Raw genomic sequence first — 25,000 nt, forward strand, 5'->3', positions numbered from 1 at the left:
TGAACATAAATGAGAAGCTTTTGCAGGGCTGAGCAGGGTGGGAGAGGGCACATGGTTGTAGTGATGCTTCTTACAGAAAAGAGAGGTCTGATGAAGGAGGATTAGATTATCAAAAACATTATAGAGTTGCTGGTCACAGTGTTTTTTAGGGTAGAAGACATGCTTTTACAGGGATTTGTGTTGCAAAAATTGTGTACTTAAGACAATGAAAAATGCTATATTTCCTGCACGCAGCCCTAGGGGAAAGCTGACCCTTCCAGAAACATAAAGACCAGAGTTCTGTGCTTGGTAAAAGTGAAGGTGAAACTTCACAGCAAATTGATTGAGGTATTCTCATGGGTTTCTCCAAAACTGCGTAATAAATGGAGACTTTCTTGGAGCACCTGCAAGACTAAGCAGATGGGACTGCTTGGTGCAGTGAGCACAATCTGGAGAGATCTGTCTTGGTGTTCGGATAGACACTGTGTTTGAGAGTCAGAACCACGCTCCAAGGTCGTGCTGCTGATGCCCAAGGCCTCTGCCAAATGTTAAATGGCTGTTCTTCTTACTGAGGTGTGTGGTAGCGGTGCTGGGGACTGTCACAGAGTAGGATCTCCTTGCGGTAAGTTCTGTGCAAACTTGGAGAGAGCAACTATCCAACAGTGTTAAAGCGGAGGCAACCTGTAGATCCTGAGAGTCCAGGGGTAAAAAGAGACCCTGGGATGGACCTGCTCGAGTGGGTCCAGAAAAGGTCCACGAAGATGCTGAGGGGGCTGGAGCAGCTCCCCTGTGAGGACAGGCTGAGAGAGGTGGGGGTGTTCAGCCTGGAGAAGAGAAAGCTTTGGGGAGACCTTAGAGTCGCCTTCCAGTGCTGAAAGGGGGCTGCAGGGGAGGTGGGGAGGGACTCTTGATCAGGGGGTGTGGTGATAGGACAAGGGGTAACGGTTTCAGACTGAAAGAGGGGAGATTTAGATCAGATATTAAGAAGAAATTCTCCACTGTGAGGGTGGTGAGACCCTGGCCCAGGTTGCCCAGGGCAGCCGTGGCTGCCCCCTCCCTGGCAGTGCTCAAGGCCAGGCTGGATGGGGCTGGGAGCAACCTGGTCTGGTGGGAGGTGTCCCTGCCCAGGGCAGGGGGTTGGAACTGGATGGTCTTCAAGGTCCCTTCCAAACCAAACCATTCTATGACGGGATGGGAGGCAGGTGTGTTCCCTCCTCGTCCGGCAGCAGCAGTTCCCTATACCACATAGAGAATTAGGGTGTCTGTGACACTGAGGTGCACAGTCTTGGTCAATAACCCGCTGAAGACAGCTTCACATCAGCTCCTGTCGATTGATTTGTCTCTGCTGTAATGGTTGCTTTGCACCCCAAGAGCAGTTTGTTCCTGGGTTTAACGTGATGTAGTGGTCTTCACTGAAGCAGAAGATTGTGAGGATTCACTTGTGTTAGACACTTCTGGAAGAGCTCCCTTTGGCACGTGGTTTCGGGGGTTTTGAGGCTGTTGGGGAAGGGAGGAGGTGTAACAGCTTCCTGCACCTTGAAGGGTGAATTACAGGGTCCTTTACAATCTGGACGTTAGTGGGCAAATCCACTTTTCTAAGTTGACGTTCAAAGTCTACGTATGACGCATTATAGGACATCCTAAAGTAAACGTATAGATTAGTCTGTTGAGTGGCAACCAAAAACATAATTATTTTTGTTAATTTGCGCTATTGTAATAGTTCAGTAAGACAGATCAAGGTCTGCTGATAAACTTCTCTAGTATTTTGAGCATCTTCCTTGAGGAATTTAAAGACTAGCAAAATGAATATGCAAAATTACTATGAAACAAACTTTTCTGTTTCACCTGCCGTGCATTACAGCACTAGAATCTCTGACGTGCCGTTTTTCTGCACACTAATATATATACTAGTGTTGAGGAGGTTTGCAGGCAGGTGAGCTAAAAGTAGGTGCTGGTCATCATCACAGAACTGACCCTCTCATGGCAGAAATGTTGGGGTTTCTGTCACTGTTTTCTTGGCTGAGTAGTTTCCTTAATTGTATTTACGTGGTGAAATTTGACAGCTTGAATGTGTCAGGAACTGAGAGGATTTTACTACATACCTGTCAAGAGTCAGGAAAGGTGTAACAATTAAGTGAGAAATGGTCCTTCCTTCCTTGCTTGCAGAATGCTTTACAGGTGCTCTCAGGAGGGCTGGAAATTTGGGTCATCTGCTTTAGAGACTTTCTGCTCTGTGATCACATCTATAGGTGATTTTGGTGTGAGTGCAGACATTAAGCAGAAGTGACTTGATTTATCTCTGCTTTGTGTTCCCCTTTTAATCAATTTTATGGAGATTCATGACACCGTATATAAAGTAACATCTGCATTTCGGAAGAGCCTAATTAAAAATGTTGCCATGTTGTACTGTTTGCATCAGGAGTCACTGATTCAGCGCAGGATTCACTAAGTCCACTGTAAAGTCACTCCTCAAAAGTAACATTTGAATGGAGAGAAAGTCTTTGAGGCTAGAAAACCCCTGATGGAGCTCAGAAATGGTGGTATGTTTGGCACAAGTATATCAACATACCATCTTTTTATCAGCCCAAGGCAACTTTGGGAATTCCCCAGGTTGTATTAGAAAAATGTTTCAACTGTGTTTTCATATTATGTATTTAAAATAAGCGTCAGGTACAGGTCTGTTGAAGAGTAGGTGTGCACGCAGTCAGCAGAACAGCAAGCTCCAGCTTGCCGCGGGTGAGATACGAGAGAGTTAGCTTCCCTGACATAGAGGGCCGGTCTGCCTCCTCACCGCTGGATGTGCCGCTTTGCGTTCGTCTTCACGTGTGCATTTTCCATGCAGTGCGTATATGATCGCAGTGTGTAACATATATGCACTTATAACGTGCATCCCGGTAAATACAATCCTTTTCCATCATTATGGTGAGCTGGATCTGACACCTTCTCATTTACGCCAAGTCAGAGTCCGCACACAGGTGGTGTTCAGAGCAGCGAGCAAGTACTATCTTCCTGTGTTCTGGTAACTCCATGGGAAGTCTAAGGTGACGTAATTGAAAGATAGTGACGTTAAGTGACTTCAAAACGACCTTCTCAGCTTCTGTTGGCACCACATCTCCCTGCTCCCCAGGTGACAACTGGTGCTTGACTATGTGTGTGATCCCAAGCTGCTCCAGAGGCACCATTTAGTCTGTACCTCTCGGTCAGTAGGTCACTGTCAGTATCAGTGAATGCAGATCCTGTCATTACATTTTAATTAGACTGGCATTTACAAGAAATAGAAGAGAAAATGCAAATTTAGAGTTAAAATGGAGCCACTTTTTGAGCCACAAGCTTCTATTAATGCATATAATTAAACTACTAAGTGATTGTTCGTTCCCTGTAGGGTTGGAGGTGTCATTCAATGCGGTAGCTTTCAAGTGCTACCAGTATTCATAGTTACATATAATACAGCTGCTGGAGATAAGGAATGCTGGAATATGGAGAGTTAAGATAATGTTCATCTTAATGTAGTCAGACGGGGATTTAATCATCTGTATAATGCAGGGACTGTAGTAAAGGGACCAACTGAAGAATCGGGTTGAGTGGCACCTGATTGCTAGTGGACATCATTAAAAAAATAGACTTTGGTGACCTTTATTTTTAGCAAATCCCAACACTTTAGTAAATCGCTTTAAAAAATTGTTGCGCTTATCCTATAACTGGTATCTCCTCAAACAGTTGAGCATCTTGAGAGCAAGAAGATTAAAGACGGCAGCTGAATCTTTGGTCTGTAAAATGTTGATGTGGAATCCCATAAAATAATATTTATTGCTTTTTGGAGAACTGCGGCTTTTGAGTGTCTTCAAAATAAGTTTCCAATTTGTGGTGTACTTAAAGTGATCACTAAAATCAAATTAAAACTGCAGGGTACAATCTTTAACATTGGCTGAGTTGTGCTATTACCAAACTTGAAAATGGGACCAACCCACTGTGTGGGCTTGTTATGATCCCAAATCACAGAATCATAGAATCACAGGCTGGTTTAGGTTGGAAGGGACCTTGAAGATCATCTAGTCCAACCCCTCACCATGGGCAGGGCGCCTTCCACCAGACCAGGTTGCTCCCAGCCCCATCCAGCCTGGCCTTGAGCGCTGCCAGGGAGGGGGCAGCCACGGCTGCTCTGGGCAACCTGGGCCAGGGTCTCACCACCCTCACAGTGGAGAATTTCTTCTTAAAATCTCATCTAAATCTCCCCCCTTTCAGTTTGCAACCGTTACCCCTCTTCCTGTCACTCCCCTCCCTGATCAAGAGTCCCTCCCCACCTCTCCTGTACCCCCCTTTCAGCCCTGCCAGGCCGCTCTAAGGTCTCCCCGGAGCCTTCTCCTCTCCAGGCTGAACACCCCCACCTCTCAGCCTGTCCTCACAGGGAGCTGCTCCAGCCCCTCAGCATCTTCGTGGCCTCCTCTGGACCCGCTCCAGCAGGTCCGTGTCTGTCTTGTGCTGATGCCCCCAGAGCTGGACGTAGCCCTGCAGGGGGGGTCTCACCAGAGCGGAGCAGAGGGGCAGAATCCCCTCCCTCGCCCTGCTGCCCACGCTGCTCTGGGTGCAGCCCAGGATGCCGTTGGCTTTCTGGGCTGTGAGCACACACTGCTGGGTCATGTCCAGCTTCTCACCCACCAGCACCCCCAAGTCCTTCTCCCCAGGGCTGCTCTCCATCCACTCATCCCCCAGCCTGTATCTGTGCTTGGGATTGCCCCGACCCAGGTGCAGGACCTTGCACTTGGCCTTGTGGAACTTCATGACGTTGGCCTGGACCCACCTCTCAAGCCTGCCCAGGTCCCTCTGGATGGCCTCCCTTCCCTCCAGCGTGTCGACCTCACCACACAGCTTGGTGTCGTTGGCAAACTTGCTGAGGGTGCACTCGATGCCACTGTCCATGTTGCCGGCAAATGTGCTAAAGAGCACTGTTCCCAGTAGCAGTCCTTGAGGAACACCACTTGTCACTGGCCTGCACTCGGACATTGAGCCGTTGACCATGACTCTTTGGGTGCAACCATCCAGCCAATTCCTGATCCACCGAGTGGATCATCCATCAAATCCATGTTTCTCCAGTTTAGTGACAAGGATGTCATGTGGGACAGTGTCAAAAGCCTTGCACAAGTCCAGGTAGATGACGTCAGTTGCTTTTCGCTTATCCACCATCACTGTAAACCCGTCGTAGAAGGCCACCAAATTTGTCAGGCAGGATTTGCCCTTAGCGAAGCCATGTTGGCTGTCACCAATCACCTCCTTATTTTCCATGTGTCCTGACGTATTTTCCAGGAGGATCCGCTCCATGATCTTACTGGGCACAGAGGTGAGACTGACTGGGCTGTAATTCCCAGAGTCTTCCTTTTTTCCCTTTCATTTGACCTTTCTGTTGCAACTCTGAACAGATACGTGGGTGACTAACGGGTTTTCTATCGAAAAAGGTTATTGCAAACACACATGAAAGTGAAATATTTGAGTTCAGGACTTCATCTCCTCATTCCATCTCCTTTTATATTCTGCTCTTTTTTTTTGGTTCACATGGTGTTATGTTGACTTTTGGTTTTCAACTAATGTCTGTTTTCTTGGACAGCAATTACAATGTCATGCAATTTTTAAAACTCAAAGCAATTGATGTGAGTTGGACAAAAGGATTCCATCAGGCACTTTGATACGTCTGCCTTGATGGAAAAATCAGTGGCTTTTTGGCATCTAAATGACTAATTTTACACCCATTGGACCCTGATTATTCATAGTGGCAGTGGGTTTATGAGGTGGTGGATGAATGGATCCTATAGATACCATTAGCTTTAATAACAGGGAACTTCTACAACAAAGGCATATGCTACTAAAATCAATTACTGTTCTCATAAAACATGTTAGCAGCTAACTTGTATAACCTTGTAGACTGAATGTGTGTGGATGGGATCTTATTAAGATTCATCGTTTGTAATTCACAGAGCAGCTGTTCCTACAAGTAAAGTATGTTTAATGGAGCTCAGGTGAAACAAAAAAAAATGGTGAATTCCAGGATTCTCTGGTTACTCATTGTCTTACTTGCTGTGAAAAAATACTCAACTTTTCTCTAATGCCACATAAATTGGGCAAGGTTATGAGAAACGTTATTTTAGGTCCATGTTTATGAACCTCCAGATCATTTAAGTTTCAGCTGATCTGAACTGACCTTTTCCTTTATTGCCGTTAAACCACTACGATAACCTCTCACGTCCTGTCCATCGTCTACACGCACAAATGTAAAATTTTACGCTAGCATCTATATTATGTGAGACGTGTTAAATGCTAGGTGGCTTACAGTCTTTAGCTAGAGGAGAGAAAACTTCGAGTTCAAAGATAGTTTAGTAGCTTTGAAGCTGTATGTGCTTCCATTTGGGATATTCATGCATGCGAGAGCACTACACCGCATCCTCGAGCGATTCAAAAAGACTGGAAAGACGGAAGGATCCTTTCTGTCTGGGTCATCTTTAACCTCTAACTTCACAGTGCATTAGCAGACGTGGATTTAAGCCCTGATTGAGTGCTTGCTGGAGCTGATGGAAAGCCTCCTGTTGACTCCAGTGATGCCATGGATGGCAGTCTCTGGAGCAAATGTTGGTTTAAGGATTGGATTTGTTTTGGCAGTAGACTGTTCTAACGGTTTTATCAGTCGAAGACACCTTTTAAGGTGTCTAATTAAAAAAAGAAAAGGCTACAATTCCTCCTAAAGCTTGGCATGTGTTAGCATTTTATATTTCCTTTGTTTCATGAGAGACTTAATCAAAACTGTTTGTAAATGGGAAAAGGTTAAGCCTTTAAATACTGGGATTTACAGAAGCTATTTAAAGTTTACTGCTGGAAAAAGGGGTTCAGGGAAAAAAAAGGAGACGCTGCTTTGTTATATTGTTTGAAATTAATTACTTTGGAAATAATTAAGCTTGAGGAATATTTTGAGAAATAGTTTAAGAAAAAAATACAAAAGTATGTTGATTTTTCCTGCCAGCACGGCTGAAATACGAAGTGGCATTATCAGCTAGCTTAACATATTGACGTAAAATGTGCAGTGTGTATGAAGTGGCAAAATTCAGGGGCGATTAGAAACCTTAACTTTTGCCCTTGCCTTCGACTGCTGGATGGCTTTAACCTTAGCGCTGTGTTGGTGCTTGCCTTTAATCTGCAATGTAAATCAGTGACTGCTTAAATATTCTGACTGGTGAATCATACATGCTTTTGTGTTCAGCATTGTTGTGAATATTAATACATAACCTCACTAGAAGCTTTTTTTCTTTGCTGGAGTGGTTTATTTACCTTCCTATATCTCACTGGGGAAGCGTCATTACTTCCTTACCTTAATGTCTTCCTCCTCTTCAATGCCGCTTGGCCACAGCGCTCCTCTCATCAGAACAATCGCCTCTTACACCATTTTCTTATTCCTTCTTTCACAGTTGCTTTGGTTCATATTAGAGCACCTCTAACCACCCACAAAGGATGGACGTCTGTCCTTTTGGGTTGTTCCAGGACAAGAGGATTCTGGATGATTTTTCTGACCCTGTGCTACGTGACCTGGGGTTGCACACCTCCTTCAGCTGGCTGGTTTGGAAATGAGTCCAGTGATCTGTTTTATCTTTTTTTTTTACCCCCTTTTTGCATCTTTAGCATCAGATGCACACCAGGGCCAGCCCAGAAGAAGTGGTAAGAGTGGTCAGCCAAGCGCAGAGCATGTCTGCCCTCTCTGACAGCCGCCAGTGACAGTATTGACCTATAAAGTCACACCTTAGAGCAGAGGGGAGGGCACAGGCTTCCAGGAGATGCATTAAGCAGACGTACTGGTTCCCTGTTGTCACATGGGGGCAGATCCTGTTTCTGACCTTACTTCCTTACTGGGAGTTGGAGTTGGTGATCCTTACTGGGTCCCTTCCAATTTGAGATGTTCTGTGATTCGTCAGTGGTGCTCAACAGACTGTTTCATAACCCAGCCCAACGCTGAAGCAGAAGCAAAAGAAGAGTGCTCTCCCCAAAATGCACGTTGGGTTCTCTCACATTAGTGAGGTGAGTCATCCTGGTCAAGGGTCCATCGGGAATGGGAGCTGGCTCGAGGTTGGGAGCAGGATGGTGTGTTAGAAAGCGTGGGCAGGGCAGGGAGCCATCACATCTGCTGCCTGTGGAGCTACAGCACAAACCAGCCCAGAGTGTCTCTGAATAAGTCATTTATGGCCTATTCTCAGAGGTGATGATGATGATTTTGTTATTTCATGGAGCTGGCAAGATAGGTATGGTTTTTCATCTCATGGCAGCGATGTAGATGGTAGATGAAAACCTGAACATGACCCAGCAATGTGCGCTCACAGCCCAGAAAGCCAATGGCCTCCTGGGCTGCATCCAGAGCAGCGTGGGCAGCAGGTCGAGGGAGGGGATTCTGCCCCTCTGCTCCGCTCTGGTGAGACCCCCCTGCAGGGCTGCGTCCAGCTCTGGGGGCACCAGCACAAGACAGACACGGACCTGCTCGAGCGGGTCCAGAGGAGGCCACGAAGATGCTGAGGGGCTGGAGCAGCTTCCTGTGAGGACAGGCTGGGAGAGGTGGGGGTGTTCAGCCTGGAGAGGAGAAGGCTTGGGGAGGCCTTAGAGCGGCCTGGCAGGGCTGAAAGGGGCTGCAGGAGAGGTGGGGAGGGACTCTGGATCAGAGAGGGAAGTGATAGGATGAGGGGTAATGGTTTCGAACTGAAAGAGGGGAGATTTAGGTTAGACATAAGGAAGGAATTCTCCACTGTGAGGGTGGTGAGACCCTGGCCCAGGTTGCCCAGAGCAGCCGTGGCTGCCCCCTCCCTGGTAGTGCTCAAGGCCAGGCTGGATGGGGCTGGGAAGCAGCTTGGTCTGGTGGAAGGTGACCCTACCCATGGCAGGGAGGTTGGGACTGGGTGGTCTTCAAGGTCTCTTCCAACCCAAACCCTTCTGTGATTCTATGTGAGGTTCGTGACAAGCAGGAGTGTTTATGGAGTGCATAAACAGTCCTGAGGAAAGGAGGAGACCAACCTTGTATCTACACACGCTCCGGAGTGAGCACCTTGACACTGGGGTCGTCTAGATGAGTCTTTACATGCCTTTGTCCAACTTCCTTGTAAACCATTTACTTTACAGATAGCACAGCTTAATGGGATACAAGGTGGGTTACCTGTCTGGGATGGTTGGTCTTGTGTCTTGGATACTCTGTGAGGAGAAAGGAGTGAATTATCCCTCCTGGAAGCTGAGGGTGGAGAACGTGGGTCTCACTTTCTGCATGAACCAGGTCGTTCAGCAGTTCTGTGATGAGGTGAGCGCAACGAAGCTGTGGCTGGATGGGGTTCTCAGCAGCAGCAGCTTTTGGCACAGCCGCTTGGCAAAGCTCTAGGTAACTCAAGTCAGTGAGTTGATCTGAGTTAAAACCACCCTGCAAAATTTAAAACCAGTACCTCCCCCTTGTGGTGGTGGTTTTCTTTGAAGCTTCATCAGACCATGAATGCAGGATTTGATGGTTAACTTTGCAGCAGCAGCATGGACTTGGGGTTGTTCAGCTTGGAGAAAAGAAGGCTCTGGGGACATCATATTGAGGCTTTTCGATAAAGGGGGCTTATGAGAAAGATTGGGACAAACTTTTTAGCAGGGCCTGTTGCGATAGGACATGGGGTGATGGTTTTAAACTGTAAGAGGGTAGATTTAGGCTAGATATAAGGAAGAAATTGTTTACACTGAGGGTGGTGAAACACTGGCATAGGCTGCCCAGAGAGGTGGTAGGTGCCCCATCCCTGGAAACATTCCAGGTCAGGCTGGATGGGGCTCTGAGCAGCCTGATCTAGCTGAAGGTGTCCCTGCTCCCTGCAGGGGATTGCACTAGATGGCCTTTAAAGGTCTCTTCCAGCCCAAACTATTCTGTGACTTTACCCATGGTCCAGGTCTCGTTTTGTCTCTTCAGCTGACTCAGTTCTCCCCACCTCTTTGATGTGAGGATGTGTCTAAATGGCTCAGGAGGCTGCTCTGCCTGGAAAAGGTATTTTTTTAACCAGTCTTTTTTTTTTTCCAACTGGATTAACTCCCCGGTCTTTTTTTCTTTTCTCTGTAGCTGCACAGCAGGTGGGGTGGCACAGGAGCACGGGCGTGCAGGGCAGAGGCTCTGGAGCTGGCCCCAGGCTGCGGCAGGGAGTTTGCCAGAAATGGCCTGGGCTGACGTGGTCCTGCCGTTTCTCTGCCCTTGCTCGCTGCTTCCCGTCCTTGTGCTGGGGGTAGCACGCGTTCGAGGCTGCCCAGGTCCATCCTGGTGTGCCTGAGCTAGCAGCAAGCCCTCTGCTGCTTTTGATCCTGTTGATGTGTGGGTTTGTGAAGCACAGGGAGCCGACAACTGCTTAGAGCTGCCCTGATGGAGAGGTTCTGCTCCTCGCAGGCTGCTAAAGGCTCTTTATTCCAATGTCGGGGCTTGCTGGAGCATCCCAGGAGCTGGTGTAACACACAGCAGTGGTAGGAAACGGAGTGAAATATCAGAGTGGGTCTGGGCCGCGTGAATGTGTGGAAGCACTTCAGCAGAGCGCTGGTGAGTACCAAAGCTAGCGTAGCCACTGGGGGGACCGTGATAGCCTGCCATTAACTCAGCTTAACAAACTTGTGGTTTTTTTATTGCTATGAGAATACCACGCTGGAGAGGGCTCAAGTGGTGGCTTTCAAGTGCACAACAGTCTAATCCAATATGAGATCTGGTCCGTAGATGCTGTCGTAATGAGGGCCATGTCGTTGCTTAAGCCAGTTCAATGGCTGCTGGGTTCAGAGTGTCTTGCCTGGGTTTTGATTTTTTTCCATATCTTTTTTAAATGTTTTCTGTTAAGTGATTTTATTTTAATTGTCATTACTGAAATGTAACGTGCAAAAACCCAACGTGATTGTTGTGTAGAGCGAGCTGGTGGTGTTCCATTTGCAGTTCTGTGCTGGGATTTAGTCATCGGAGTTACAGTTTGTCCTCCTGTTCTCCAGGATTGTTCAGAACATCATTGTAGAATAAATGTGTTTTTCTTCATTGCTATTCAAATGATGTGTCCCAGACACATTGATTAATCTCTAAATGTGTTCTGCTGAGATTGAAGATAAGTACACTCATTTCTATTATTCTGAGTAGAGTCTGTTACAATAAATGGTGCAATATCTATTGAATTCATGTTGAAAGGTAGAAGTAATGTACAGATTTGACTTGTAGCACTGTCATGTGGATTTTTTTTCTTTAGTGGCCTTCTCTTTAAATCTAGAACATACTCCTTTTATTTCAAAAAATGTTGTAAACTGATAAATACTGGCAACTCTATGTAAGCCAGTAGTTCTTAAAATGTACTTACAATTGTCTTTTACAAAGTCTGTCTTGAAATTAGTTTTGTTGAGGCACTGAAGCCCCAAGAAACGTAGTTTGTTTTGCCCTGACTTGCATTTTTTGTTCCGCTTTTGCAGGAGTTTTTTGAGAATCCTGCTTTTCGCCCAGACGGCATGAAGCTCTATCCGACACTAGTGATCCGTGGCACTGGTCTGTACGAGCTCTGGAAGACTGGAAGATACAAGAGCTACCCCCCCAGCACTCTTGTGGATCTGGTGGCCAGAATCCTGGCCCTTGTCCCACCATGGACACGTGTGTACCGTGTTCAGAGGTAAATTTCTGTGGTGGGCCGTGTATATTGATTTATTGCACTTGGACAGATTCTTACTTTATTACAGCAAGATCTGACTCAGCCTTTTGTTATTTTTCAGCCTTAATCATTAATGCACTAAAGGTTTTTTTAAACTGCTTCCTATCTGTTTGAAAAGGGAAAGGCCAAGTAGAATGAGAAACTGTTTAAACTGAACTGCCTCCCTAACGCACTCAGAAACTTCAGGGTTTCTGGAGGCCCCACTTCTGCTGCCAGTCAGACGAGAGCATAGGATGTAGCACACGTAGTGCTTTAATGACATCGATGGATAATTAATTGCCTCTTGGCTGTGAGTGAAGATTCCTGTATTTATTGCAGGAGCTGCGAGGTGTGTCATTTTTTTTGGCTATAGAGGCTTCCTTTCTTTCCCTGTGGGTGTTGCAGGGTTTTCATAAATGTACTGTGGTCATGCCGTAATTTCCAGCGCTCACCTCCCAGGATGATAGATAATACTTCCATTTAGCCCTGTGTTTTCAGTGTGGAGTCTTCCTCGGATTGTTTTTCTTCTGTTATCTCCTAAATTTGCCTGATAATAGGAAGGGAGGCTACAGCATACTTGCCTGTTTCTGCATGTGCAGACAATACTCAGTTGGCTCCCAGCTGCCTGAGCTGGAAGCAGTGCCGATGCCTAGCTCTCCAAGAGCGTGCAGAATGAGAAAGCTTTGTGCGCTAGACCTCACCTGCCTGGACTTCTCTAAGGTGTTTGATTTTGTGCCCTATCAGAGATGGGGGGGGATAAACATGGTAAAGAAGAAGGTGGCTGAAGGCAAGAAATGCTGGGTAGCTTTGACAAAGAAAGTGTGGACTCAGGGTTATTAGTGGAGTCTCTCAAACATCCATTTAAAAACTAATCTTGCTCAAAACTGTATTTATTTACAATGACACAAGAAGTAACAGGGCATTGAGGAAACCTTGCAGGGCATTGAGGAAACCTTGCAGGGCATTGAGGAAACCTTGCAGGGCATTGAGGAAACCTTGCAGGGCATTGAGGAAACCTTACAGGGCATTGAGGAAACCTTACAGGGCATTGAGGAAACCTTGCAGGGCTGGGAAGCGTCACTGGAAGAGAGAGGATGCGCAAGGAGGATCTGGCGGCGGTGCAGCTGGAATGGCAGAGAGGGGGTGAGATGCAGTTCAGGGAGGTTTGAAGTCAAACTCTGAAGGGGGTTTTGCTACAAACCGTGAAGTCACCATGTGAAAATAGCAGGGGAGGAAAAGTTCTTAGTGTCTTGATCAGTAATATGAATAAGCCGCTGGTGGACCCAGCCATGAAAAGCATTTTTTTCAGGATAACTCTTCTTAGAGATGAAAGCCTTCATGCAGCCACCAGACAAGGCGTTGGAAAGACCTGGTCTGGAATAATCCCCATCTCCAAGAAAATGAATGGTGGAAATATGTGTAGAGGAGCGTCAGTCGTTTGTTTGAAAGACAGGTGTGGACATAAGTGACCTCTGTGAATCTATGAAAGAAGAAAAATAACCTTTTAAGAAAAAGGAACATTGATTTTGGCAGAGAACAAGAAAATAAGAAGTAGCCTTGCATAAAACGAGGCAGAAAGCTGGGAATTTTTGGTCAGGACTGAGATTCTGGAGTAGCTTTCCAACGTTACCAAAGAGTAAGAGAAACTAAATATAAGTATGGTGAAGCTTGATGAGGCTTGTGAGTGTGACTGTGATCCAGCAGTCTGTAGTAACTGAGGCAGAGTCAGCGACCAGGAGATCCTTTCTTCAGATCTTTGAGGAACTGGTGGCCGTAGCTGAACTCTGAGAAGAAGGATGAGGTACTGATGAAGGCGACAAACCATGGCTTATGGGAAATTCCTACTTGATATCCCCCCAGACTTTTCGCATCACTTACAGAAGCATTATTAAAGGCAAAACTCCTGCCTTTTCTCCCTGCGCATCTCCTTCTTCCTCATCAATTCCACTGCAGACGCAAAGGCCCGTTTGTTCGTGATGCTATCACCACAGCATCCTTTCTAAAACGAACAGGTTTATTCTTAGAGGACGGCATGAGTTTGCAGCCTAGCAGGCCGCCTTCTAAAGAGCGCAAGCCTGGAGAAGTCGTGGTGTGCTGCTTTGCCTGAGCTTGACTGATTTCTTCTGTCACCAGCAGCAGCCTCCGTCCAGCCGTCGGCCGGTTGTCAGTTATTATGTTCCAGTGGAATAGCTGTTTTCTTACTGACTGGCTTATGTTATCTGAAACTTGTTCATGGTGATTACAGATTTTTACACCTCCGGTGCAAAGTCCAGAAGCTATTACTTTGATCTAAATTGCTTTCAGGGCCATTGTGTGCCTCTGAGCAGAACAATGAACAAAGCCAGATTTCCAACCCAACGCTGCTTCACTGAGGACAGCAAGTTTTCCCCCGTTCTCCATTGCTGCCCCGGGCCCTTTCCGTCTCTCTCCAGCCTGCTGCCACGTGTCCTCCATCCTTCACATCTTGCATTTCAGGCTCTATTTCCACAATCCTTTCCGATTCAGCTTGTGCCCCAGGCAGCAGGTTATCCCGAGTGCTCTGCGTACTGACTGGCCGTTTGCTAGAAAACCTGAAGGCACATGTCAAACACCACCACAAAAAGACTGAGCTGTCTGTGCCCTTCCTTATTAGGACCACTATTTGGGATCTCTGTTCCCCAGTACCAGGTTTTGAGGAAACAGAAGGGACTCAATGTTTCTGTGGTCCGTCACAGGCTCAAAATAATCAGTTTAATGAGTCGGGTGAGCATGGGAGAGGTGTCACTGACAAAACACTGCAGAAGTCTTTCTGCTTCAGGAAACCAGGTTAAATAGGTTTAAAAAAAAGAGATGCTGTTGCTAATGGCTGGTTGGAGGAGAATGTCTTCTGGGGTGTTTTGTAACGGTCGGAGATGCTTAATACTGCATTTACCCCGAACGTTTGTGAACCTCGTTATCACCCGAGTGCTTTGGTGTGTGAGAAGGTGTGATAGGACAGGAGTAGTGCCACATACCTTGAGACTTTTTCTTCCGCGGATCTCAGTGTTTCATGTGAATGTTATTTTCACTGTACTGATGTAGGTATGAAGAAATAAAATACTTGACTCAGCTGAGATCATATGATAAGTCAGAGCTGAGAACAGGCTCCAGGTCTTTAAGACTCACTGTGTGCTTCAGTCCGCTGCTTCACAAGCGTCCCAAGTAATGCAAAATGTTTGAAAAAGAGAAGATTAAATAGGCCTTGTTGAAGCTTCTGGCAAATTGCACATTAACTTTAATAAGGTCAGGATTTAATCCCCTAGATCCCTGAATTTGTTTAGCATTTTAACAAGTCCTGAAATCACTGGTACAATGCTGTCTTGTGGCTGTTCAAAATGGGCAGTTAGTGTGTACGCTCATGGTGCACACGGGGTACTTATTTAAATACTCTGCCCTAATCTGAAGTGGGGATAGAAAACCTACTTCTTGTTTTCTCTTTCTTAAAAAGCTTATTTTTCACATTCATATTTTAATTTAGTTTGCTCCCTAGCAGGTGGATGAGAGAGGCTCAAGTTACTGTATGTTGTAATCTACCTTTTATTTGCAGTATTTCATTTACTGTTTCATAGCTGACTCTGGATTTAGCTAAAGACCTGGTACTGGAAGATGTCAGGATGTTTTATCTGTGTCCCTGTAGGGAAAATATACATAAAGCCTGACTTTCTGGAGTTGTTCCATAATGAGAAGAAAGGCATTTAGTTAGATTCTCACTGTAGATCTAACGTGCCCTGATGAAAATGCCTTTCTCCTGTAGTGCGTCCTTTAGTCACAACGTGAAGTGCTCATTTCCTCTAATTGAAGCTCTTTAAAGTGTGTTGTCTTGGCTCTGTGGTGTCTTGTTTACTCAAAGGGATCCACTGAATAAATGAACTGGTTAGCTAATTGTGTTTTGCCCCCACTTTTTGGCATGCAAGTGCAAGAGGCGAGGAATTTTTCATGGACTCTTTGGCTTTATGGAAAAAGGAGCAGGGAAAACAGGGGAGGAAAGTGAAACACAGGGCCTCCCTTATGCTGGAGAAAGTTGTACAGGAATTGGGAGGGTGATGCTGAAATGGGAGGAGAATCCTGGAGTCTTGAAGCCCTTGGTTTTATTCTGAACACTAAAGGAAAACTCCTTTTCTTGCCCCCTTTGCCAGTGTCTCAGGCTTCTACAAGACTTCTGCAAGCAGCACAAGGATCAGGTCTTTAGGACCCTTGAAGACCTTTATCTCTTATACAGCTGCTGTCAAAAAATAGTAATAGTTAGTGGGGGCCGTGGTGTGAATGCAAGTCCTCAAGGACTGAATAGATCAATTAATACATTTTACGGAGGTCATCAGACAGCTGCTGGATGGTGATGACGTTCAATCACTACTGAACCAACATGGATTAAGCTAATTACATTACCAGTTCCCTGAACCATCCCATTCTCTCTATGTTTTTTTGTGATATTCTGGTCTTTATTCTGTTGAATGTGTGCAAAGGTAAAGGAGGAATAGTCGCCAAGGAAAGTTTGAGCCCTGTTTTGAGACCAAACTCGGTACAATTTACTGAGTATCTTTCATGCTTGTGTAGTCCTTATTTCCCTGTAGAAGATCTGAGGGGATTTGGATTACACAGTGGTGCCAGGGTGGAGTTTGAGGAGGAGGAGGGAGAAGCATTTGAGATCACCGTATAGGACATCATTAGATAGAAGGTGAGCGTGGAATGGGGTGTGCCAATGACCCACGTGTTTCTTTTTCAGCTTGGTCTGGATGCGTAAGTCCTCCTTTCCTTAAGGGATGATATCCTGCTTTCGTAATCGCTGGTGGGACAAACAGCCCTGGAAGGCAGAGGAGAGGCCAAACCTGGTCTTGCTTTCAGATTTCATTTCAGTACCTTCCTTGGAGAACGGAGGGAAGGAGTTCTGTCACTTGCAGACTCATGATTTACATTCCCATAGGAAGGCCCTCGACTTTCTGTCCGGGCTTTGCTGCAAATCATTTGCTGGACAGAACTTCTTCACATTTAAGCAGCTAGCGTCCCGATATAAACATGTTGTAATTCTGATGAATTTTCCCTGATGGGCATTCAACTCGGGGGCTGCAGAAAGATGCGGTCTGGTTCCCAATTGCAGCGACAGATACCATGAAGAACATCTGACCTGGAGCCCTAGGCAGGGCACAGGCTTGGCTGGATGATCTTTTTTCCCAGACTTCCAAGCAAAGAACTGAGAGCAAAATTACAACCTATTTCTTAGGATTGTAAAAGCCCGCTTTTGTCTTCAGTCTTTTTCCTAAAATGAAATCTGTAGCTTTTTCCTTTCATTTTTCTCCTGCTTTTAGCTGTGTTTTGCCTGTGTTATTTCTTGTTCCAACCAAAGACTTGAAACAAAGGTAATTCAGGTAAGTTCTGTGGTCTGCTATGTGGGATCTTGGCTTAGGTGACCGTAAGGGCGCTTTATGGTGTATTGCCTGCTAATGCAGTCGTTGGAGGTTTTTGTTCTTCCTCTTACATGCAGAGATATCCCAATGCCACTGGTCAGCTCTGGAGTGGAGCACGGGAACCTGAGGGAGCTTGCCTTGGCCAGGATGAAAGATCTTGGGACACAGGTAAAGTATTTGTCAGTTGGTATCGAGGGAGAGCTGCTTGATGACTTTACACCCAAGTAGCAGAGACGAGAGTAATGACTACAAGACAGGATAGGAGCTAGTTTTACAGCTGAACTAAGGTCTTTCAAAAAAATGTTAATGACTAAAAAGCACCTCGATGATACTTGTGAAAAGCTGGTTTTGTTTGGTTGATTGTTAGTTCAGCCCTTTCACCCCGTTCCCGAAGGTACTTGGTAACTAGCTCGTGATATGCCACTTTTTAGCAGAATGAAACCCTTAAATCAAAGAGGAGGCAGGAAGGTTTCTTTTTAATTTATGCTATTAAAAATTCTCCTTCCTTTCTCTTTCCCACGCATGCACTTACTTGACTGAACAATTGGAAGAAAAGCTCTTAGTCTGAGGCCAGAGAAATCTTGCAAGAGAGATTTCAGCACAAACAAATGAGACTTGGTACACTTGATATTTCTAAGGTCAAATAAAAATATGAGCGGGGGTGGAGAGAAGGAGGGGGAGGAAGGAATTGCATTTGTATTTGAAGTCAGAAGCAGGTACGTATACCCAGTCTTGATTTTTTTTTTTTCTCAGAAGGTCGCTGCGGCAGTCGGTGTTCACAGTGCCCTCCTGGTCTGCCCTGACACTGCTCACTGTTTGAACCCCGCTTCGAAACCCAGTTATCAGCCACAGTTTGCAGATCCTCCAGTAAAGTTATGCCCAAGTTCTTCCTTTCTTGGGATGTCCGACTTCCTAGACAAAACATCACACAAACCCCCTGCTCCTTGAGACTATTCCAAAGGGCTTCAATTGCTTTGGGGTCCTGCCGGTTAGGCAGGGGCAGATCCTCACCACAACTGTTCCGTGCGTCTGTACTGTGATTTAACACTCCCACTTTCTAGCTCACCTTTTGTTAAAGAGATTTTTAAGGCATTGCTGCATCCAGCAGCAGTAAAGTCTTCATCTGCTGTGTATGTGCCTAAAGTCCCTCATCAATTTGTGCTGCTGACCCCTATTTTTGGTATTTAACACGGATGGTTCTCTAGGCTACATCTAGGTCCTTACTGCCTTTGCCGTCTCACTTGGGTCTTGCAGCTGCAGTGCAAAAGATCAGAAAAGAAGCTCCAGACTGTCTTCCTTCCAGCTGGGCTCTCTACACCGCTTAATCTCTCCTAAGCTGATGCCCTGGACTTTCTCCTTAAATCATTCCTCCCGGCCTCTCTCCAGTAGCAAGCCAGGATTTGGCAGACAGCTTTGCCAGCCACAGAAGCTTCCATCCCTCCTCCTGACTTTTCGCTTCAAAACCAGGCAGGGGAGACAACCTCCGTGGTGCAGTAAGCCTTTTCAGTTGTGCTCTTTAGGGCTACTAGTGAGCTCTTCCCTGGGCTTGATATTAAAACCACATCATTTGATCTGAACCTGAGCAAGACCAGCTGGGGAAGCAGGGGTGGGTGATCCATGGCAACCACTAAAGGACTTGTCAGGCTGGCGGTCATTGCTTTTAGGAGAACCAAATCTGTAAATATCTCTGCTGTGCAGATGATTATAATTTTAATTTAGTGAGGCAGAAACGCTGCAGCTGGTGGAATGAGGAACCAAACAGTCTCCTGCAATAGAGCTTGAAATGTGAGGTACTGTCGTGGTTCTCTTGTGTCGTAGGAGAAAACTGTAAATACGCTTTGTTCTCATGTCTCTTAGCTTGGAAAAGGAGAGGAAAAGGCCAAGGCAAGGAGAGGACTTATAGGAATCCTACATATTTGCAGGCTCAGTAGTAATGATCAGCCAGCTCACCAGTTCTGGCATCCGTCTGTGGGGAATGGCTCCGTGAGGAGTGCGGTTGAGGGGTGGGGATCACTCATGCCAACACTCCAGCTTGTGTCTGTCGTTGTGGGAAAGAAATTACTCTCGAGGAGCCTTGCCAGGGTGGGGGGGACTAGGTGCTGGCCTTCGTGATGGCCAGCCGTTGGCTACAAGTGGAGATAGGCAGTTGGGACAGAGAATCTTGAAGCAGCGTGCCAGAATACATTGTCCTTCCTCGTTTCTGGGGCTCTTAATGAAGAGTGGCTCCTTCTCTGCCTTTTACTGTGTAGCTAGGAAATTAGGAAGCAGAGAAGAGTTTGTCTACTGGTGTGTCAGCAAGTCTTGGTTTTACCATAGCCCGCTTTAAAAACCAAACACAAGCCCCTGCTTTTTCTGCTCTTAGGGAGATTGTTGCTTTACACTGATGGTGGAATTTAAGAGCCTTCAGAGGAGGACAGGGCGTGAGAGAGAGCTGTGCTCGTTCTGGGTACTTTGGGTTTCTGTGTGAATTGGATTTTCACACATTCTTTCCCTGACTTAAAAGTCTGGCTTTCGGAAATACACGGGCAGGTGGGTGGTGTTGCTGTTAGGGCAGTTTTAGCCCTTTGGTGGAGGTTGTCTTCTGTCCCTCCACGTACCGGAGTGAAACGGGCATTTGCCACTCGGCTGCTTTGGGTAAAACTATTGTGGCTTTTTTTTGTGGTGGCACTTTGCGGACAGAAGTTGGGTTAGGCTTAGCATTGAACTTTCCAATAACCCACTAAGACGTGAATGCACGTAGTCTCTCGCAGTAGGAGTGCTCGTGCTCTCCCAACTGTTTGGTTATGGGAACGGGTGCCAAATTACTCAACTTCCATTGGCTTTGCTGAGAGGCACAAAAGTTTGTGCAAGCTATAACCCACCTCTCAAGCGCTGAGCTTGGAGCCTCATCACCTCTTCTGTCTGAATCCTAAGGGAGGGAAGATTTCTTTTGGCTGGCTTTTCCTCCATCATTGCTCCTAAGCCTCAGTGATGCTCTGTGGATGCCAGATCAGCGTTAGCCGTACTTTCTGATATTTGGGTAGGGCTTCTGCAATAATTCTCATTCAAAAGCAGGAAAAGGGTTGCAGAGATTCAAAACCTGGCTATTTAAGGACTCTGGTGCCTTGGTGTAGATTTTGCCCCTGTTAGACCTTCCCAATGTAGGGTGAAAATGGATTAGGCCACTGTCTGGGTTGTGGTTTTTTTTGTTTTTTTTTTTCCCTACGTTATTTTTTTTGGAGTATGTTGACTTTGCCTCCAGACCCTGCTGTTTGTGCATCAAAGGGTATGTTTCCTCATGAGCCATAATGGTTGCTTAGTGAATTGATTTTTTGCCAGCATGTCTTTCCATTTAGCACCAAGACCTCTTTCTGAGGTGTATTAGGGATGGATCGGTGAGCATTTTTATTTTGAAGCCTACCCATTTGGAATTCATCTGTGCAACTTCATGCTATTTCAGTTTAGTTTTGAACCCAATAGGCGGCTGGAAATATCTCTGTTTCAGAGCTTAACGTTTTTCTTCTATGTAATTTTGGTTTTCTTCCCTTTCTTTTCCTAGTGTCGTGATGTAAGGACAAGAGAGGTTGGAATTCAGGAAATTCACCACAAAGTGAGACCGTATCAGGTAAGATTTGTCTGGGGTTTTTTTGTTGTTTTTTTTTTCCCTGCGAGCTTCTTTCAGACACAATTTGTTATATGTGTTTGGTGTGGAGGCGTTGGGACCCATTTGTTGCACGTCCAGTCCTGTGGTTTGCCTTTGTAGCTGGATCCAATTTTCCATTTATTTTCGCAGCAGCTTTGGATGTCTTTTGTTTGAGCGCAGTCACATGTTGAAACTTATGGAACACCATGTTCAATAAACTGACTACAGCCAGCAGTTATTTTGGTATTTGCACTGCTATAACAAAATAACTGCCTTCCCTTTTCTCCCTCCTCATTACAAATTTGGATTTAGAAAATACCAGTAACACCGTGTGTGCATGCTGAACAGGAGTGAATGTTGAGCAAGAGGAGTTTACAGCCTTTTTTTGTGAATGTGCATGTTTTTATAGGCAAACAGTGTGTATAAACACACTTCTGCACATGTATGTATGTATTTATATGTGAGTAGCTCCATTTAGCATATGACACATATGTTGTGTTTTTCCTTCCTAAAATAGTCCACAAAAAGATTGCTATGCCTGCTTTATGGAAAGGAAGATGTTCGCTGCTCAACTTCAAGCATCCAATTTAGGAAACTAATCCTCCAGTTCACTGTAGTCACAGGGAGGGATCAGTCCTTCCAGAACGTGGTCAGGAGGTCCATGAAGGAAAAGGAGGAAATGAGCTTTAAAGATCATATGGGGTCTGATCCATCTTACTGTACGTGCATGCTGTGGCTAATAAATCATACCCTGGAACTATTCTCTTCCTGTTCCTTTGCTGGCATGAAGGAGGGACTGAAATGATTCTGGAGTTTGTCCATCATATATTGCCTTTACTCTCAAACAAGAATTCTTTGTGCCAGGCAGCAGATGCTGCCAGCCCCAGGTAGAAAGCTGAATCAAAATGACACTTACCTACCTCTCTCCTCTTCTGTGCAATGGGCACATACCCACTTTCTCAATGTGAGTCACTCAACTGGGGTTGGGCTTTCGATGTGTCAGCACAGAGAAGATTCCTAACACAGGTCCTCTCACTTGTGCTTTGGAAGCTCCACGTGATTATTTAGGCTTCAAAGAGACTCTGAGTTCGGTGCCAGGAGTTAAGTAGAATGAATATCCTCTGAATTTGGCATCTGAAAGGTGTTCTCACTTTGCAAGTCGTAGATTACTGGGAGCCATATTCTGTTTTTCTCCTGCCACGATGCGACTTCAGATGGAGTGCAACACTTCCCATCTTGCCTAACAGAAATCCACTGTAACTGGATATAACGTGTGTAAATGTATAACGATTCCAAATAGATTATCTTGTTCTTACCAGCTTTCTGCGAGAACCGAGACCGTACGGACTCGTTTGTGCATAGGCCATGCAGCCTTTGTGCTCCGCTCCTGTTATCTAATCTGCGGTCATCTCACGGAATATCTTCCAAAGCTGTCTGTTGTCAGCAGTGCTAATCTGATTTAAATTGTAAATTTCTTGAGTAGTTAGCAAATAGCTTATCACAGGGTTTTCAAAGCAACGTTATGTTGAAAATTCCCTTTGTTAAACTCATCTGTCTGAGTGGCAGGAGGATGTCATTATGTAGTCGTAGCAAAATTTATCATGACAGCAAGCGAGAGAAATATTCTGAAGATGGTGTAATTTTTCATGCGCTTCAGACTAATGACAAGGTATGATGTTTTCTTTGGCTTCATAAGTAAACAATGCATCCTTTTGATCAGAGAGGCTATCATTGTCAGATCGAAATAAATTAATTGCTTGCTTAATTAGTTACACTGTATGCAACGTCTTCCGGCTGCGTGTATTTTTATAAGGGTGATGGTGTGTCTGCTTTTAAAAAGTTGTTGTGGGTGGGTTTTTTTTAATAAAAATTGATTTGAAGCAGATTACTTGCCCGTAGCTGGTTATTTACAGAGCTGGCTCCAAGCTGCCTTTTCACTTAGTTTCTCCATAGCAGCGGAAGGTATTTGCTTGCTCTCCGAATGGTTAAGGCTGCATAGTGCTACGTAATAGCCTTAAAAATGCTCTAGTGAATTGCTGTAAAGAGACGTTGGATTGACAGTTTTTGAAAGGCGAGGGGCAATGACAGCTCTGTTAAGGATATGAACCTACATTAGTGCTAAAGCAGAAGGTGTAAGATGTAGAAGCTGCTGTTCCTGCAAAGCTTTTCTATCAAGATAATGATCTCAGTATAGAGCCTTAGGAGGAACAAGGCAGATTTATTGTTTTTTTTTAAAGCCAGGAGTAGCTGGTTTAGGTTAAGAGTGTAATCTGCCACTGGGTTTTCCCTTTGTTTGTCAAAGTAAGTTTAAAACAGACTGTGCCGGACACTTAATAGGCTTGTGCACTGTGATGGTGATCCACCCTGCCGAGGGTTGGGCTTACCCAGCGCTCAGGATGGTTTGTGGACAAGGGGGTGCACAGGGCTGTGCACCAGCCGACCAGGAGGTGATTCAGGATGGCTTTTGCCGCGTTTATACCAGCATCCCAGAAGGAAAAGGCTTTGTACGTCTCGTGACTTCCTGAAAAAACTTTGGGGGGATTTATGTATTCTCGGACGCTCTGTGCCGAGGGAAGTGGGGAGAACAAAAAACTGGACTTTTCAGAGCTGATCAGCTTATCTGGTGCTGTAAAAACGCACACTATGTAAAGCCTCCTGGTGAAGGTCCTTCTGGTCTTGCTTCACCTCTGTCTGCCAGTGGCTTTTGGACTGGATGTGGGCATAACACAGCATCTAGTCCTTGCTGGAGGACGAGCAATGGAGCCACGTTTTCTACTTGCTTTGTTTTATCCTCAGGAGAAACCAGGAGTTCTCCAATCTTGCCATTTCAAACTGTTAGTATAGCAGGGTTTAATAACATTTTCTGCCTTTTTTTTAGACATTAGCAGTTAGCTTTAACCTGACTGCTTAACCTAAGAATCTGCTTATTTTAGAAATCTCGTGCTCTTTTCTTTTCCTGTACGTTTCCATTTCACTAGTGGTGTTAAGTACCTAACGGCAGATCTGGATCAGTGCGTGTCAGCCGTCCTGACACACAAGCTGGAGCGGAGTTGTGCTCTTGGACAGCTTGGCACATCGGCAGACATCTGCTTGGGCGCTCTACCCCGTGAGCTGTATGTCAGCGTTGAAGCGAGCCTGGCTTCTCTAGTCAGTAAGGGATTTAATTGAGAGCTGTGTTCACCCAGGCTTCGTCATGGAGTAGAGCAGGCAGGCGACAGACTCCCTTATGGCTTTGCTGTAAACAAATCTTTAATTCATGGATTTCTGGGTGTTAGAGGATTTTCAGAAAAAATACTGAGGTCCTTTGCTGGGAGGAGCACGGCAAGGTGTACAGAGGGATCAACCCTATGCTGTGCTGTCGGGGTGTAAATGTTGGAAACGCCAGTGCAGTGCTGGTGCACGGGGTGTCCGCTGACATTTGCCGTTCACCTTTGAATTCCCAGAGTTGCAGGAGTGTGTCAGAACGATGGCAGGTGTCCCTATGTCCTGGGTTTAGTTCAGAGCGCGCTTTTGAGGCCAACCCTCCCATTGTTCCCCCCCCCCTTTGAAAGCCTCAGGAAGCACAGACACCTCATACCTTTCAGATTGATAGAGAAAGTGCCTTCCTAGGGTACGCCAGCACCAGCCTGGTTCAGGGGATGAGAACCAGGACTAGGAAACCCCCCGATATACTGCATGGACGTCAGGCTCTCAGTATTGCAAACTGTTGCTGTTAATCCTCTGTGGAGCCGGGCAATTTGGGGAAGCATTTTGGTCTGCTCTGCAGCTGGGTGTTAGAGGTGGGCAAGGGAGTCCCTGCAGCCATGGGGAGCAGCTGGTTCAGCTGTCCCGTATCAATTCGAAAGGCGAATAGAGGGACTCGCTGTGTCACCGGAGATGTGACAGGATCATCAGCGGCCGCAGGTTACGTTAAATTAACTCAGTGCTGCGTTGTGGGAGGTTTGATCAGGTCACACGTTGCCGTAAGGGAGTCTCATCTTGGGGCCTGAGGCGGCTCCTTGGTGATGGTGGGTCAGGACTGTCTGAAAAAGAAGGTTTTTTTCTTCTTTCTGCTCTCTTACCCACCAGTTACTCTTTAGAGCGTCTAGATGCTCTGCAGAAGTAATTTCTTCTACCCAGGCATGGTCTTTGTTGTGTTCTGCACGGTGAGCCAACTCACACTTCACTCTTCCCTTCCACTCGCTGTGACCTTCAGAGCTGCCTTTGACTAGATTGTTTTCAAAAGTTGAATTTTTGAGGCAAGTAATATGTTGTTACTGGTCAGTTCTCAGGGTACTTGTCTGGATGGTTTTGGTGTCTTTAGTACTATC

At 45.9% G+C, this 25,000-nt stretch overlaps 1 protein-coding gene across 2 annotated transcripts in view; it reads left to right on the plus strand.

Annotated features, from left to right (window-relative positions):
• Positions 1–25,000, plus strand: part of ELP3 (elongator acetyltransferase complex subunit 3) — a 94,132-nt gene that overhangs the window by 44,030 nt on the left and 25,102 nt on the right. For both annotated transcript variants that reach the window (XM_086461702.1, XM_086461703.1), the window contains exons 10-12: positions 11,437–11,630; positions 17,146–17,236; positions 20,607–20,672. In XM_086461702.1, coding sequence (XP_086317828.1) covers positions 11,437–11,630; positions 17,146–17,236; positions 20,607–20,672 — 351 coding nt within the window. The remainder of the gene's footprint in view (positions 1–11,436; positions 11,631–17,145; positions 17,237–20,606; positions 20,673–25,000) is intronic.

Source organism: Leptosomus discolor, chromosome 2, assembly GCF_034619465.1.
Source record: "Leptosomus discolor isolate bLepDis1 chromosome 2, bLepDis1.hap2, whole genome shotgun sequence".
In the NCBI taxonomy this organism is placed as follows: Eukaryota; Metazoa; Chordata; class Aves; order Leptosomiformes; family Leptosomidae; genus Leptosomus; species Leptosomus discolor.